We start from the raw sequence: 18,837 nt of genomic DNA, 5'->3' as shown, positions 1-18,837 counted from the left end.
ATTTAAGAAGTGTTGCAATGGCCGATCCGGTGCTCAGTCCGACAGAAATTGAAAGTCCGACAGAAATGTGTTGCATTTCACCAAAAAAAGTGGTGCATTCTGTAAGGGCAGTGCAGAGGGCTCCAGATTCATGAAGAACATGCGCCAGAAATCCTGAATCTGGCACCCTCTGCACACTACACAGGCAAACTGCAGATTTTATGTAAATGTGGGACATAGTGTTTAGGGGTGGAGGGATGGGGTTTATAAAGCGTGTGACTTTATAGTCTTTAGGAGTGCAGGCAATTGTGCCTCAAGTAGTGGAGTGAGGATACAAGCTTTACCGACTGTTATCCTGCCTCAGTACTTGTGCAGTGTGTAGGATGTGCTCAAGCTCATCATCATCATTTTAAAAGTTTATTTAAGAAGGAAGGAGGGCATGGATAACAAATATAAGAAGCTTACCACATTCATTATGCTTGGATCTATAAGTAAGTGCCCCTGGTTAATCATGCTTGATTTTGATGGTAAATTACCTTGAAATCCAAAAATGTACATGAGTTGCAATTTGGGTTAATATCATGGCATTTTCATTTTATGGGTTATCTGTAATGGTGAGTTCTAGCTTCCAAATTTTACACCAACAATTGTGCAATGGTTGTTGCAGCCCTAGAAGACTTGTTATACTCAAATTCATTAGTTTCCACAACGGAACTCACTAAACTGGCCCAAAATTTTGGCACATGTTGTAAAGAAACTTGCTGCATAGCCAGGCTGCTCTAAAAGGCTGCTCTAGTTTTTAGAGTTCTGTCTCTGTGACTGATTCTCTTTAACAACATCAGTACACAGATTTTTCAGAATAATTACTGTACTTCACTCATGTGTGCTATATAAAGATTATTTTGATTTATTTAAGATTACGTAAAAAACTATGTTAATACAAGCCAATAGGTAACAATCATTTAACAGATTTTCAGAATTTATTTTAAAAATTCTCTATTGGAAATTGACTAAAGGACACTGTTGCTTAGGCTTTCAGGACAACATATTTTATTTTGTTTTTCTATGCTCAACAATACTTTTTTTAATTTACCATTTGAAATAAGGCTTATTCACACAAAAGGAGGGCTTGCTTTTGTGGTTAGGGTTGTATTTTTCAATGTTTTAATTTTAGGGGAGAAAAAAATATAATGAAAAAATGTATTAATACTTTCCTGTGGAGGGGGAGAAAAAAAATCGGCTATTTTGACACCTGTTTTCTAATCAGAACAGTTACACTGTTCACCAAAAAGTATAATATTTGTGCTAATATTATTTTGCAGGTTAGTGCAATTGAAGAGACACCAAATATGTACAGTTTTTTATGTTTTATGTTTTACTGCTCTTTAAAAAGAACACATTTGTTTTTTGGAAACAGGAAGCACAAAAATGGCAATTTCACCAGTTTTTTTAAATTTTATATGCCCTTCCCAGAACAGGTATAATAACATAATATTCTCCAAGCCGAGGTCATTAGGGACTTGGCAATACCCACTTTGTGTTTTTTTAAATTATTTCGTTTTTCTACCCAATATTGTATTACTTATTTTCTATTATTTTATAAAACTTTACTTAGCTTCATTTTTTGTCCCACTAGGGACTTACACTTGTGATAGTACTATTATAATATTATGCCAGATTTGGCATAATGCACAACAACAAAAAATTATATACACAGATTGAGGAAAAACTATGCAGCGGAAAAGGAGGGGAAGTCACACTGGATGTTTCTCGTAGTGGTTTCATACTGTATATAATCAGTAAGTCAAAACCAGTAGAAACAAATGAATGCACAGTACACATAAAAAGCTGATGCCATGACACTGTGCATGCATTTGACGTGGCCTGTAATGTGCCAACCTGTCAATCAAACTTGTTGGTAGAGCAGCCAGTAGAGCAGCCAACAGGTTCCACTCACCTTCACAGGAACACAACAGGTACTTTACCCACATAATGAAAACCTTTAGAAAAACTAGAAAAACCTGGACAAATGATTGGGTTAGGTGTAGGTTTATTAGCAATATTTACAAACTTTCAGTTTCAACAAATTAGAAAAGAGCCATGTAAACAGCTTAGCACATCTTAAATAACTTCACAAAATTCAACACATACATTTTAATGACCATTGCAGTTCCCGATTTATTCAAATTCTTCAGAAATGCTTTCAGTACTTTTGGCAATTTCCTGAGAAATCTTAGAACATTTCCCTTGGCTAGAAGTCCATTAATATTCTTTAGTTTCCATGCTTCAATTAGCTTCTTCTAATACCACCGAAGGTTTTTTCATGGGGTTTACATTTGAGGACTGTGATGGTCACTCCAAAGTCTTCAAGAACTTTATCTGGAAATAAGTCTTGGTGACGTTTGAGTTATGATTGGGATTATTTTTTTGTTGGAAAGTCCTATGAGGCTCATGTTCAGTTGCTTTGTTTTTTTCACAGGATTTCAAGATATATAATTGAAACTATTTTGCCATCAGATAGTGTAGGTTTCCAGTGCCAGAGGTAGTAAAGAAGTCCATGGGCATTGATAAGCCACCACCATTCCGCACTGTAGGAAGACTGTTCTTTTTCAGGGTACGTTTCAGTTCTTTCTCCAGACATGCAACATGCAAAAGGATTTGTCACCACTCTACAAAACAGAATCCCAAAACCCTATCTACTTTATTTATGTGGTTTTGGGTTAGTAGATCTTGTACTCTGAGTACATAGAAACATTTAGTGGGCGAGGTATACAAAGAAAAACGTACCAGAAGGGTGCTAAACACTTTTTAGATGGCTGTATGACTTGGACAACCAGAAATAGAGAACAATTCTATTAAAAGCTATTGACACATTCACATGTTTAATTGTCGTGACTCATCCTGCGTTTGCACTCATCCAGCTTTGGCAATAAATGCTATTCAGTTCCTCAGTATCATATGCTAGAGCGGAACATTCATTTTGTGCAGGTAGCATCGCTCATGTCCTGGTTTTTATATTCCAAGAGATTAGGCAATAAAATAACATTTCAGCACAAGTTCACTGATGATTCAGCACACAGCCATCTGCTTAATGCAATTAAATACGCAATGTTAACGAGACAATTTTAAAGCTGGGTATATATCTGCCCATTCCAGAGCAATGCATTTTATGACGTGGTAAGACACAGCAGCAGTCCAGGGCTCAGAGGAGCTCTATTTTCTGCCCTCTTTCCTTGCTCATTTATTGTAACGTTCATTGTACACCTGAAACCTGTTCAATAATGCAAAGCAGGTTTCTTATCGTCACATGAATTATTGATCAGGGGGACAAAAGAGTAGACAGAAAACACAGCCTTATTTTGCTAGGAACCTGCAGACAAAATAAGGACCTGTTTTAATATGCAGTTTGTGCTTTGTAAGTCGGAAAATGGGGTGTTACCCGAACATTTAAGATTGTTCCTTATAAAATACATACTACCGCTTTCTCCAAATTAATGGAGCAACAGGTCAAGTGTGCGCCCTTCTGCTGATTTATTCTATATGGCACTGATGAAGATAGCCGAGCCCTGATTTTGGCTTTTTTCTGCAGTCCCGTAGACAGTGTATGAAGCAGCTGGAAACTCCATTCACTACACGTTAGCTACAGCTGTAGATAGGGCAAGCATATGGTAGTTGTCAATCAATGAGACTACAATGTAAAGTAGAGTAGAGAGAGGTCTCCTACAATAGCGTGACCATGAACGCAATGGTCGGCCACCACTAAACTGTCTACATATCTCTGCTGCTAGAGACCGAATTCACATGACAAAGGGAGGTGGACAATGAGTTAGTGGTAGCGAAATCCTTGGATGTTTATGGCATTTTCTTATATTTGCAGTACATAGTAGGCATCCTGATTAGAAAGGCATTTGACAAAGACTGTGACAAAACACACATTAGGCATCTGGTGGAAGCCTTATTTTTGACTATCCTCAAGGCTACTGGTACATTATGTGACATGTTCATATTCACACAAATGCTTTATGATTTATATCTATTTGGTCTGCTGCTACTGAATTTAGTAGAATTGACCAACATGAATGCTACTTAATCAATTCAGGACCAGGCCCTTTTATAGTCCAGGCCTTTTTGGTGTTTTCTAAAAGCCATACCTTTTTCTAATTACAGAACTGTATGAGGGCATGTTATTTGCAAGACAAAATATACTTCCTATAGATACCAATTTATATTCTCTGCAATGTACTGGAAAGCTCAAGAAAAAAAAAATCCAAACTAAGAAAGCCCCAGTTACACCATTTTCTAGCGGGCTTTGACAATACGCTTTTCAGTGTGCATTACAAATAACGCATTCCTTGATTCTTTGGGTCAGTACGATCATGGAGATACTGTAATAATGTAATTTCTTGTAGGATGAGCTGGCATTTTCATTCATGCTATTTTAGAACCTCACAACCTTATGATCACTTATTATTCAAATTGTTACAAGTGACAATTTGGATGTTGCTAATACCTAAGGAGTGGTTTAAATTTTTGCTTTTTTATATTGTTTGAGTCCCAAAGTGGTCTGAAAGCTCATACTATATACTGCAATTTAACTGTATTTAGTGTGTTGTGAATACAATGCTGAAAGCCAGGGTCCAGGAGTGGTAATTGCAGACAGCAGACATCTTCCTTCTCCATACCCCCTTAACAGCACCGTGATGTATAGGTATGTCATAGTATGTCAGTGGGTTAATGAAATGAGTGATAATGGTAACCAATTCAATAACAAATTGGAAGGGGGGTAAAATCCGAATCAACACATACTGCATAGCCCAAAGAATAAGCTCTATTTGCTATTGAGGCCAGGAGCCCAGGATCTGCAGCTCAACTAATATTACTGAATCAACTGAATTCAATTTCTTGAAGTTCGACTTCAGGCAAAACATATAAATAGAGTAAAGATTTATAATGTCTATGGTAATATATAAACTGTAACTCACTGTATTTGCTACAAGTAAACATTTCTATGTTCTACCACCAAATCAAGCTCTAAAGCAAGAAAACTCCACAAAAGTTTAAAGTAAGCCAGAAGTGCTATTGTTAAGAGACATACTTACATCTCCACCTAGTGGCCTTTGGTCATCACAGTCCTTGGTTGGACTGATATCCTGCCTCATAACCCAAATAGGCTCCTTTGGCTCATCAGGAGTATAAGGGGAGCGTATTGTCCTAGTTTTCACTTCCTCTATAGCTTCCTTAATGTCCTTGATAGCAAGTGAAATGGCATCACGCTTTTCCTTACTGTACCTTTGCACCATTTCTACAGCATTAGCAGCAGTTTTTGAGGCAGAAGAGAGGTTTCCATTAGTGACATGCCCTCCAACCTTGGAGTGATCAGGTAGGTCCATGCTTTGTTCTGCTTCCGGCATATCCTCAGCTGCCTTGTCTAGGCTTTGAGAGCTCATACTTTGTTTGACTTCTGCCACAATTTGATCAATATCTTCTTCTTGCTCATAGCTGTCCATCCTTGGGTATGGAGCAAACTCAGCCTCCTTTTCAGGGCTGTCCGACTCTCCATCAGATCGCTCATCATAATGATGGAGACGGGCTCCCAGGGCCTCTTTTCGATAATTGTCAGCTTCTTCTCTCTCCTGTTCATAAAGGCGGAGGCCTTCCCTGATGTCCAAATCAGGAGTGTCTCCTATTTCCTCATAGACATGTTCATGCATTCCATAATCGGCATAAGGTTCTGCATATTGTTCATCCTCACCCCTGTGAAATAATCTGTGTGTGTAGACATAACCAGAGTAAGCTGCACTTATGGCCTCCTCCTGGTCCATACCGTGAAAATGTAAGTGATTGGGGAGAGTTCTGTTATGTAGGGCCTCACCATGCTCTGCCTCAGCGTTCTCTGTGTATTCCTCAGATTCTGGTCTGTACTGAACAGCATAGGCATTCTCATCCTCATTTTCCTGAGCTCTGTCAAGGTCATATCCATCTACTTGACCGGCAATGACATCCCCCTCTGCAGTATCTGTGTGATTGTGAAACCCACTCTCTGTGCTTGCGGATCTTGCAAGTGTTCCTTCTTCGTCTTGTCCAGACTGCCCATCCTGCTCTCCAGTATGCCGTGAGTTAGGACATGCGTACGGATGTTGTTCTTCTTCAACCTCTGGAAGTTCAAGGTCAGCTTCCACGGACTCGTTGATGTCTGCATTTGCAGGCTCATCACTTCCCTCCACCTCCTGTGCTCCGTCTAAGTGGTTCATGGCAGATTTTAGGGTGTTCACACTATTAACATCTTGTCTGCAAGAAACATAAAAAAATGAAAGTAAGACATTAGTTTAATAATAAAACTAACAATCTCTACTAGTTTAGAAATATTTATGGTTCTGGTATTATAGAAACTAAAGGCAGTTGTGAGTATAGAGTCAAATTGATAACTATTGTATTATGCTGGCAGCAGCAAAGAGAAAAAAATTAATACCAGAATTGGAGGAAAAGTTCACAAAGGGGCAAGATACTGAATACATAAATAATAAAAAGAATTTTTAAAAAACCCTTATGTTATTTAAATTCCACTAAGTAGTCTGTTACAATCTAGAATCATGCAACAGAATGCTTCCCTCACTTTTTGCACCTTTGAGCCTGTCTGTATTCATGTAAATGCCCCAAGGCGTGAGAAATGCACTAAAAGCTGCCTCCCCCTTGTGATGTATTTACTCACATACACTTTCCTCACAGAAGGCTGCAGACGCTGCAGGATACAAACATAATTGTCAAACCCGGTCCAAACCATTCCAGGGAATGACTGCAGCAAATAAACAGGCTTCTAAAAATGATAAAACCTCGGCTCACATGGTATAAAAAACTGATTCAATTTTCTGGTGGAAATAGAGCCATATAATCACTATCTACCCATCTATCTTCCCTTTTTTCTATCTATTTTATATCTAAGCAGTAGCTGTTGCCATAATACATTTATACAGTCATGAGAAAAAGGATGTGCCCCCTATTTCAATTCTATGGGGTTACGTATCAGGACGTAATAAACAATATTTTGTCCTTTGAAGTCCTTAACATTAGGGAAAAACAAGCTCAGATGAGCAGATTCCTCTGCGTCATTATTTAATAATAAAGGCCTACATTCGGTAGGAGTGTGTAAAACATTAAAGGGGTTGGCCACAAATATAAATTTTACCAAAGTAAGAACAATCGCCTAATAGCCTCACTGATATTGTGATTTTTACTTATCTCTGTAGGAATCCACTGGCACTGCTTTTGGGACTTCCTTAGACACCCCTTGTCCTGCAGGTCAGAGGGCCTTGCGGTCATTACTGAATGCACCCCACTTCGTGAACACTACTCCCATATCATTGGTTGGGGGCCTTCAGATAGCCTTGGCACAGGACTCCAACCAGTGACATAGTTGATTATCCTAATCTATCCATAAAAATATCTAAACAGGTTCTGACATATGTTATTACTCAATCTAACTAATTTACCTCTTCTATCTCTTTTTTATATGTCTCTTCCTCTCTTGAGACCTAGTTGCATTCATAATATATATGGCAGTGATGGTGAACCTTTTGGAGACAGAGTGCCCAAGCTACAACCAAAACCCACTTGTATGTCGCAAAGTGCCAACATGACAATTTAAGCAGTAACTTATTGATCCCTGCTGCATCACATGTTTTAATCTTATTGGTGTCCTAAGTTCACTAAAAGAATAGAAAGATGGAGAAATTTGGATTGTAGTTTCCCTTCAGGGTCCCTTGAAAAGGAAGAATCAGGGGACCCAGAACAGGAGCTTAGATGACAATCCCATCTCTATCCACACCTTCTCACTCCTCCTGTAGTCCTGGCAGCCAAAGATGTCAATTTAAAATAGCGCTGAGCATGCCACGTTGTGGGCTGTATTGAAAGCCTTGAGTCAATCTCGCAAACTCTGTGTTGGGGTGAAGTCCTGGGTGCCCACAGAAAGGGCTCTGAGTGCCACCTCTGGCACCTGTGCCATAGGTTGGCCACCACTGATATATGGTAACTTATATCTAGTATATATTTTATATCTCTAGCTTATCTATCGATTTTTGGCATTATTTAATCTATCAATTATCTATTGCTCTCTCTTTTTTCTCTAAACCTCCGTAAATATCTATCTCCCTAATTTATGTCCATTATTTATCTATTATCTATCAATAAATTTATCTCTATCTATATATTTATCTAACCAAAAAGGGTAAATGGCATACTATAATCATAAGAATGTTCATGCAATCTGACCACAAGTACCACCGCCTCTTTATCGGTTTCTTTTGAATTTGAATCTATCCGCTGTAATATAGATACAATTCCTGGCATAGGGTCAATTGCAACTCTTTCTACCCTTATGCCACCTTCAGTGATGGAGTGGGATGGCATGGGGCATTCCCGCCCAGTGCCTGCGCTCTATGTGTAGCCTGCACCTGTTCATGGCACAGGTCATAGCACACTTCTACACCAGACAGAACCTGGTGCAGAATTATCCAACAGTTCATCCACCCATTGGATAAATTGGGAGGCCAAGGCCTCTCTACATATCCGACACACGCAGGGGGGTGGGATTAACAACATAGGGCAGCACGGGGGCTGAGTGGGTAGCACTTTTGCCTAGCAGTGCTGGGGTCCTAGGTTCAAGTCCCACCCAGGTCAACATCTGCGAAGAGTTTTTATGTTTCTCCGTGTTTACATGGGTTTCCCCGGGGTACTCCGGTTTCCTCCCACACTCCAAAGCAGATTGTTTAGATTGTGAGCCCCATGGGGAGAGGGACCCATTTGGCTAGCTCGGTGCAGCGCTGCGTAATCTGTAGGCGCTATACAAATAAAGGAATTATTATTATTACCCTGGTGCAATAACTCTTATATAAATGTTTAATTTTAGATCTTTTTTAGATATAATTTTAGATTCATTTAAAAAATTCTAGAACAAGATTTCAACATTTTTATAAAAACAACAATTTAACTACAACTTCTTTATGCTTACAGGAATCAAAAGGGATATCCTTTTTTATCCAAATGGAACACACATATACTACTTCTGCAGAGAAGCATTAGATTTATAAGGTTAGATTTAATATCATTTGGCACGAGGTTGCCTCTCTCTATTATCGAAGCAGCTGAGCAATGTATGATGACAAATTGCCAGATTTGCACTAGCAATGTGATTTACAGTTCCAGAAGGGGCACTCGCATGGCTGATTGATTCCCCTGCCATAAACAGATAGCATCACACAGCCCCATAAAATATAGATGGCCTTGCTGCTGGAGACATTAAGAGTGACTCACAGAACTCAGGGGTGTTTTGTATACCATAGTTATTTTGCTGAAATCTGCAGAACAGAAATTGAAAAAGAATCATGGAATAAGTAGTACATGAGCACAAAGCAATGATGTCTGTCGTAAATATGTGTACAGTGTCCTACAAGAATATGTCAAACATGCAGCCTTGGGACTAGACAGTTCTCTTTACCAGACCGATTTCTTACTGTCTTAAAGGGGATCTCCCAGACCCCAAATTACCTTGCAGGTAAAAGCATGCCGTACCCACGCCTGGTGAATTGAGAAGCTCCCTTGCATAGTGATAAAAAAATTTTGTTTTTCCTCTAGAATAACAGATTGTTGGGAAACATAAAAAAGTTTGCCTGGCTAATGTTTATCCAATTCCCCAACACCATACTGTTTTAAGTTGTAAGTTGATTTGGGAGCTTATAGTATCTGTTATGTTATTCAGTAAGGTTAGGCTCACATCTCATTTTTTGCATTCGTATAGGTCTAAATATTGACAAAAACTGATACCAAAAACTGATACAATGCATATGTCAGCATCCATTTTTACACTTAAAACACATACTTTTTTTAAAATAAGAGAATTTTAAGATCCATATTTGGATGGAATTGATGCATTCGTTGTAACACTTTATGCATACCTCGTCCATAGATGGCAATTGTTTTCCAATAGGACATTTAAAAAAACACAGCAGCCCACATTTTTCTCAACCAAAAAAAAAACAAAACAAAACAAAAAAAAGGTACAGACGGACAGGACAACAAACATACACTGTGCATTCATCTTGTCTATAGACAAGTTTTTTTTTTCAGGGAAAACGTGTCCGTCCTTAACCAAGGGACTGCCTGTACATATCCCCTTTATTCTTTGGGTCAGTACAATAATTATTTCTTTATTCTTTTAGAGATGGAATCTTTGTTAAGAGCATTTCTTTGTTTTGCTTTAATGCAAATTCTTTGGAATTTGCATTTGTTTTTCCTACCACCACATTCTCATAAATAATAAATGTTTTGATAGTTTGGGTATTTTGGGACACAGAGTTTTTGTTTTAACCATATCTTTTAATTTTATTTAATGTGTAATTATGTCCAACTGAATTATGTAATGATTAAAACAGATACCCTATCAGGGAATAACCAGACACAAGGCTGTAGCCTTGCTCACCTCCAAAAAAACTTTATTTTGTTAATATGTAAATTACCCCCAGTAGCCTCTGCAGGTAATTTACATATTACTAAAATTAAGTTTTTAAAAAGTTACGTCAGGTTCCAGGATTATTAAATTACAGATTATAGCAGAGACAGGCAGAAGGAATATATCATCAGATCTACATCACGGCAGGTTTCCTTTAATGTCTAACATCTTCTTAAAGTCAAATTGGGCACATAATCTGCTAAACTGGCAAAATAATTTACTGAAACACAATCATACTCAATTATAGCAGACATCAAGTATTAAATAATTTTTTTTATAGTTTCCCGTATGAAAGCAAACAGTAGTATAGTAAGGAGGTATGGATTGATTTTCTCTTAAAGAATGCACTTATATGTTATTAACTCATACCTTACTGTAGACGGCATCCCTAATCTTCTATGCACAACAAAGCCCCAATACACAATGAAACAAGCAGCATTCCCAATTCTACACATGCTTGGTATCTTTGTGGGGCAGTGTAGATAAATACCAATGCACTGTTATAAAATGTTCTCAAAGTCCCCAGTGACAAGAGAGAGACATCACTGCTATGAATCGAATGCAATGGACGTTGAAGTAATCGTGCTTGGAATAAAGTGCTGGTTTCTGGTAAGCCTGTCATAGCGTCTGCATCACAGCATCAGCTGAATCATTTGTATGGGCAGGAATGTAATAGATTCATCTGAATGCAAATCTAAGGTGATATCCACGCTCCTGCAATTGAGAAACACAAAATGAAGCTTGTAAAATGAAGACTAAAAAATGAAGCAGTGTCCTTGAAACCTGGTGTACTGACACCTATATTGTGTTCCTGGTGTTTTATGGAGCTGAAAGTCTGACATTTACAAAATAAATTGAACAGGGCAGAAGGAACTGTAAACCTTCACATCTCATAGCAATAAGTAACAAGGTGCACACGTCCAATGACTATATGTCAGAACTGAGGGATATTGGTGATAATAAATAACAAATATTAATGTTGGGTAAAAAAATCAATAAGCATGGAATCAATAGTTATAGAAAATATATAATAAAAAAGCTAATAATTTATAAAGAAAGATTTGACCAAATCCCAGGGAACAGGACTTCTATCAATATCTTCTATGTAAGACTTAATAATATATATAGCAGAGAGGAAAAAAAAGGGATACTGTATATCCTAAAATTTGACCAATGTATACTGTGCTACAAGCAGAAAAGCAGCCGGCACCAAGCCTAAAAAATATTTTATAAATAAGCATAAAAAGAGGCTGGCACTAGTATACAAGGTAAATTTGATAGATTTTGTAAATTAATGTTATGGGTTACATACAAGTACACACATATAGCATTTCATAACATAAAAAAATTAAAAATTGGTTTGATGTGACACTACAGGCGGTCCCCTACTTAAAGACTCCCGACTTACAGACCCATAGTTACAAACAGACCCCTCTGACCTTTGTTGAAGCTCTCTGAATGCTTTACTATAGTCCCAGATTGCAATAATCAGCTGTAAGGTGTCTGTAATGAAGCTTTATTGATATTCATTGGTCCCATTACAGAAAAAAATGTTTAAAATCCAATTGTCACTGGGGCCAAATTTTTTTTTGTCTGGATCTACAATTATAAAATATACAGTTTCGACTTACATACAAATTCAACTTAAGAACAAACCTCCGGACCCTATCTTGTACGTAACCCGGGGACTGCTTGTATATAGTATATGGTAATTGTCTTAGACAGTGGACAATTGTTAAAAATTGTTAGTAAAAACACAAATATATTAGTGAAAAGCACAAATGAGTACAAAAATATTCTTCCGTTATTCACAGTATATCTGTATGTAGATCAATGTCACGATGTCTTAGCCTCATGTGTATGCGTTAGCTCTCAATTATATTTGGAGTATCACAAGGCATCACCTCCCCTGCTTTATAATACCTGCATGAACAATGTGATTAGAGGGCAAATTGTTGGTAGGTTTATTTTAGGCAATGATCAAGAACAAGTCATTGGGATCATCTGCCCATGCCAATGGCCCCACATTTATTTCTCACCTTTTCCTTTTTTTGCCTTTTTAAAATGATTAAACAATTTTTAAAGTATTTTTCTATGTTTTACAGAGCCTGGGTTGAAAACTTCTATTCAATATTCATACACTTTTAGACCAATGTATATCGCAATGGACTGAGGCATTTATTGATCACAAAGTCCAAAAACTGTGTCCCAAACGTGATGATTCATTTTCCATAGCCTTACTATTATTATCTAATATTAAAATATTGTTAATAGAGCAAAATTAAATGAAATTGAAAGAACTAGCTCAGAACTCCTGATGAGACCATGTATTTGGCAAAACATGTTGCCTATGCTGACTTTTAATGACAGCACATAAATCTTGTGACATGAATAAACAGCAGTGACACCAACTATAAAATAAGTGAAGCCATTGTGGAACTGAAAAATGAACATATTTAAAGTCATATGAAGTTCTGATAGCCAGTTGGTTATATGGTACACATTAAGCACAGATTGACTGTGAGTGTCTCTATATTCAACATCTGATGCTACAGAATGCATGTGGGAATTTAAAGAAAACGTGTTCTGGGTACCATAAACAATTAACAGTTTGGAGGTGTTAGCATATACATGTCAGACATATCTTTCTATGGGTGTTCTTGCTGCTCCATCACTTTTTAACATTTTTATATTTATGTTAATTAAGTAGAAGAGGGTGTAGCCAGGCCCTTCAGGCTCTGGATACACTGCCTAATCCACGCAGCCCTCCAGCCCCTTTACCCTAATTCACTACCTGCTATTCACTAATGTGATCTAAAGCTCTTCAAATCTCATGCTAGATAATTTTTTCAGTCTAGTCATTGAGGGGTTAAGGGGTTGTGTACTTGTTTTTTATTGAAGCAATAAGCCGTGTGAACAAAATATTAATAATGTTAAAATAACGAAAATGTTGCTGGTAAAATTTGGTAAAAAGTTTGGGCTTGGGTCCATGTAGTTTCAGAGTGGTGACAACCAGTGTGGCAGTTCTCTAGTGTTATACTAGGTTTCTGCAGACCAGAGGTTGGTGGCCTACAGCAATCTATTGAGTTCCATATAATTCTAGATCAGTATTAAATAAAGGAGTCCTTGGTGCAATCTCACAGTTGTGGTAAACATTGTGATATGCTTTACTTGACCCTTCCCTGTGTGCATTGCTGCAGGGAGGTTTTTTGTGCTCATATTTTCACTTAGGACCCCTTTCCTTTCATATACAATCCACAGAACAAATTTACTCACAATACGGCTGAGCACTGCTTAACAGCACAAGCTTTTAAGGCAAACACATACAGAATTACTGGGGCGGAAGTCAATGCATTAGCTTCAGTATTCATAATAAACTTGCACTAAAATTAGCTTTAGCTTTTATACATTAAGTTTCCTACTCAATGACCCATATAATCATTGGAAACATCTATGCACGGAATGGAAAAAAACCTGAATCCAGAAAAGTATTGGAAGTATCATATATTGGGAGAAAAGAACAAGTAAACTAGTAGTATGTATCTTCACAGAAAAGCTGGATGAAAGCAAAATGAATTAGGGCCGCTCCAATACCAGAATTTTGAGTGCAGATGATACCCAGAGATTACGATACCAATTCTATTCTTTCAAGAAAAGCAAAAAATATTATCTGAATTCATAGTTAAGGGTGCGGTCAAATGTGGCATTTACATTGGGTAAGAAATGGGAAGCAAACATTTTGGGTTGGGGCCCGGACAAATCGCATTCACGTTTCCAATGAAATGCATTTGATCAGTGACGATCAATCAGCATTTTACAAGGAGAGATTTAGTTTTTTAGGACAGTTTATATGTATTGTAATGGTTGTCCTGGTAATGTTAATATAAAATGTATAATTTATTTTGTGTCTTATGCATTTTCATTAATTCAATTTAACTGTATTAATTAAGGATAATGTAGTGATGCATAGAGAATTCTCTAAGAAGATTCATCAGTATATACCAATGCATTGAGCTTGTTCCACAGTGTATGGAGGAGGAGTATGATATTTTCAGAAATACAAATAACTCCTAGGTGTATATAGTGTCAATAGACATATATTTATACAAGAAAATCATTACAGCCAGTTTGTTCTAACACCCCAGTCCAGAATATGGCTGTCGTCCCATTCCCCACCTGTCCAGACTATGGCCGTCATCTCCCAACTGAACACGAATCCCAAAGTGGCCCCCAATTTGAAATGTTTTATTTAAATTTGTATTTCCTTTTTGGAGTGGGGGGATTTAAAACTTTTTATTTGTTTTTATTTAATTTTTTTTTTTAGGCTGGGGCTCCACTTTGCAGGGAACACATTATATATGTCCCCTGCTGTTAAATACAGATTACAGATACAAATCACGGATCTCCCTACTGTCACAGCGCTGTGGGGAACTGCTGTGATAGGGGACTTATAATATCATACACCTGTCACAGTACAGGATCGGGCTGGCAAACAGACAGCTCGATCCTGCCAATGGCATTGTGTGCAGAAGTGCGCACTGTCATTGGGACGAGCAGCATCCAGTTACATGGGCTCAAATCCTGTCTGGGCAAAAAATATTTAAGGGGAACCTGTCACCACAAACATCCATTATAAACCTAAAACAATACCTTAGAGACAGGGATACAGGCATACTAATGATTCTATTGAGGTTCCTGTACGATTCCACCATGCCGTAAAAACATCTTTTGTTCCTCCTCAGTTGACTCCTGTATCCAGTCAAGGAAGCGGGAGAGCTCTCAGGTCCAGTCAAGCTCTCCCCGCCTCCTTTCTTCTCCATGTTACCACCCGCCCCTCCCCAATGGCAGTGCAGGCACGGTGTGCCTGTATGTTTCAAGCCGGCCTGCTCATCCCCTGCTACCACCTCAGGCGCACCGTGCACTTTCAAATTGATGCACGGCCGCCTTGCTCTTAATTGTGGCGGTACTGCACAATGTTTACACAATACAGGTGCACTGCACATGCACCGCCATCAAGAGTGGGCGGGTAGTGACGTGGGGAACAGGGTGTGGTGTACCTGAGGAGTTAGCTGGAGTTAGACAAGCAGGCCAGCTTTAAAAGATACAGGCACACAGCACATACACCCCCATCAAAAAAATGCGTGGGTAGTGGTTTGGAGAAGAGCGCCGGGCGGATGGGCAGTGCAGTGGGACGTTCAGGTAGCTAGACGGCAGAGAGGAGGTGGGGAGAGCACTCTCCCAGCCTTCCTGACTGCATACAGGAGTCAACTGAGGAATAAAATATGTTTTTACATCACAGCGGAATCACACAGAAACCTCAACAGTATCATTGGAATGCCTGTATCCCTGTCTCTAAGGTACTGTGTGAAGTTTATTATGGAGGTTTGTGGTAACAGGTTCAGTTTAATGGAATAAAGTGAAATAATTTTGAGACCTTGTGTCAGGGGAGGCCCTCAGAGATATAGAAACGCCATAAGGACAGTTCATGATATTTCCCTGATGATGTGGTCCCTGCTCTGCCGCCACCCCACACATCTATTCAAAGGATTCCCTGACCCGACACATCTATTTAAAGGATTCCCTGCCCAATGTCTCCTCAGGGGAATCCCCTGCAGACAACTACTGAGAGTATGAGAGTAGAAGAGCACCAGTCATTCAGCACCGAAAATGACAGAAACCCAGTTTTGGGCCACTCTGAGTTTGAAAGTATGGAACAAGTATCAAGGTTGTAAGGTTTTAAGATAACTAAGCAATGAGTGGTGTGGGTATATAAATACTCTCCCGTATTATTCTTCAATATCATGTCTCAATTGCATAAATATGTTAAAACAGGCTTTGGACTCAGTAAGTCAGACCTCCAACTCGTCAATTTCCCAAACTTCGACTCTGACTCCAGCTCCACCAAAATGGTCACCAACGCTGACTCCACAAGCCTGATTTCCTGGTCACTCTAGTAGTGTTTTAGATAAATGAGGACATTCCTTCCTAGTGCCTTATTCCTCTAATCTATAGCAGAGCTTCACTCTTGAGCATGTACATAAAGTGCAGCTAATCTTAACTAAAAGGGGATCAAGGGTACACAAATCATGCCGACAGGCCACGTGCCGCCTGGCAAGCCATGAGTTACGGTCCGCACCACAATGAATGTCAAAGTCCAATGACACTTCCATAATTAATGTAAAACAACTGATGGAAGCATTCATTGGTGCAAGAGGCTGAGTAGTAGTGAGTGGAGCTAAGAAGTGTCCTGACTTTTGACACAGGTTGTATTCATCAAGATCACGACCCAGAACAGAGCGCCCACAGGAGAGGACCCAGAAGTGGTAAGAACTTGTCAGCTGTACTGCATTGTTTCCGGGTCCTCTCCTGCTCCTGGCACAGTTCTGCTCCAGGTCCTGATACCGCTGCATATAACCAGCAGGGGACATAGGGCGCATGGAGGAGAGTAGACCTGCAGTCAGTGTGGTGCAGAGAGGAGAAGAAAAGCCAGGAAAGGCTGCTCTGGGGTTATTAGTTTTATGCTCTGGGGTTCCCCATTTTTTTTCTGTTTTGGAGGTCTTCCGCATCAGTATGTGTCTGCTCTGTAGGTCTCAAATGTTGTTAGTCTGCTATGAAGTCTCCAGTATTGTTATTCTGCTATGGGGTCTCCAGTATTTTTCTGCTCTAGGTAGAAAAATATTGGTATTGGTAAATTTATGCTCTGGGGGGTCTCGAGTACTAATATCTGCTCTGGGGTCTGTACTGACATTATTGTCTGCTCTGAATGTAGTATTTAGTTGCTGGGGTGGGATTTTCTGTATTGTGGCATTTAGAATTTCTGGGTTGGCATTTTGTGTTGTAATAAATGTTGTTCACACCTGGTCTAAATCCCTAGATCAGGAATAGACAGGCATTTAAAGAAAATTTCAAAACTTATTATATGTTGGTGGTGGCAGTACATTTTACCACAACTGGAGTCCACCAAAATTGTCACCAAGTCCGACTCCACAGTCCTGGTTAAAACTATAGTGATTGTCAATATGAAAAACAAAATGAAAACTGAAGGCAAAAAAGTAGCTCAAGTGGTAAATACAGATAAAAGGTAAGTCAATACAGTGTCTAGTCTGAGCATTATCTTATCAGGGGAAATATTTGACTGTTGTTGTTATGACAATGTGTATGATATCGATTTACCTGCATACTCTATCATTCACTTGTTTACTAGAACTACTGCAAGTAAAAAGCCTTGCAGTCAGGGATGTGACAACATCTAGTAAGCAGATGTACCTGAAGGGTTCTCCTGGGAGCAGCAATTCTATTAACTGAGCTTTGCATGTGACAAACACAAATGGTTCTGTAAAACAGGCAAATTATTTCCATACCAAGGGGGTAATGTGTTTACCAGAAGGGTAATGTTTTTGAGACATTGCTCATCTAAAAAATGTACGAGAAGCGGAAATGTCCTTAGCTACTAGAGAAACTTGGTTCTTTATAATATATCCATTACTGGATATGTTATAACCAGTCGTGTTATTAAAAACATTCTCTTTCTTTCCTACATAAAATGTATACCAAAATGCAACAAAATACAAATTTTTTAACAAAATTTTTATTTTTTACTTGAATTCTGAAAATAACATAGATATTTATAAGTGTATCATGATCATTTTCAAACTCTGCAACTGACTATGTTTAAATAATATGATCTTGAATTAAAATAATTTTATTTAAATGTTTTTTAATAATATAGGCCATTTTTAAATAGAAGCCCAAGAAGGAAGACTACCCCTTGTACAGAGTGGTCTGGGTTGAGCAGTAAAGAAGTGGTAAAAAAATTCTGTGTCTATATAGAAATTCTACAAATATGTTTTTTCCTAATGCCATAATTTCTTTAATATTGTCCTTCCTATTGTCTTATTGTTCTTGCTTCTATTGTGTGCTGGGTTAAACAGATATGAATCATTCTCTCAACAGTTGAATAACTGTGAACAATGATGCTTAGGTCACACAAACTTGCAGAGAAATTAAAAAAATCAATGGGGGAGATCTATCAGAGGTGTCTGAGGTAAAACTGTTCTAGTTGCCCATGGAAACCAATCAGAGCTCAGCTGTAAATTTATAAACAGCTGTAAGAAAATTGAAGATGAGCTCTGATTAGTTTCTTTAGTAAACAGCTCCTAGCGCCGTTTTTATAGGTGACAGGTCCTCTTTAAGATGGAGATATTAGAGCCAAATATATGTGTATGCAGGAAACAACAAATGATAAAATATGGTTGTATGTGACTAATCAATTCAATTTTCTTTTTTATTCAACAATTCATTTTTCTTTTACAATTAAAAGAGATAGAAGACCTAAAGCACAATCTTAGCTGGATATG

At 38.4% G+C, this 18,837-nt stretch overlaps 1 protein-coding gene across 2 annotated transcripts in view; it reads right to left on the bottom strand.

Moving 5' to 3' along the window:
* Nucleotides 1–18,837, bottom strand: part of APBA1 (amyloid beta precursor protein binding family A member 1) — a 92,285-nt gene that overhangs the window by 39,022 nt on the left and 34,426 nt on the right. For both annotated transcript variants that reach the window (XM_072151156.1, XM_072151146.1), the window contains exon 2: nt 5,079–6,267. In XM_072151156.1, coding sequence (XP_072007257.1) covers nt 5,079–6,230 — 1,152 coding nt within the window. In that variant the 5' untranslated portion in view covers nt 6,231–6,267. The remainder of the gene's footprint in view (nt 1–5,078; nt 6,268–18,837) is intronic.

The sequence above is a fragment of the Engystomops pustulosus genome, chromosome 1, assembly GCF_040894005.1.
Source record: "Engystomops pustulosus chromosome 1, aEngPut4.maternal, whole genome shotgun sequence".
Lineage (NCBI taxonomy): Eukaryota > Metazoa > Chordata > Amphibia > Anura > Leptodactylidae > Engystomops > Engystomops pustulosus.
This window is presented reverse-complemented; position numbering and strand designations above follow the sequence as displayed.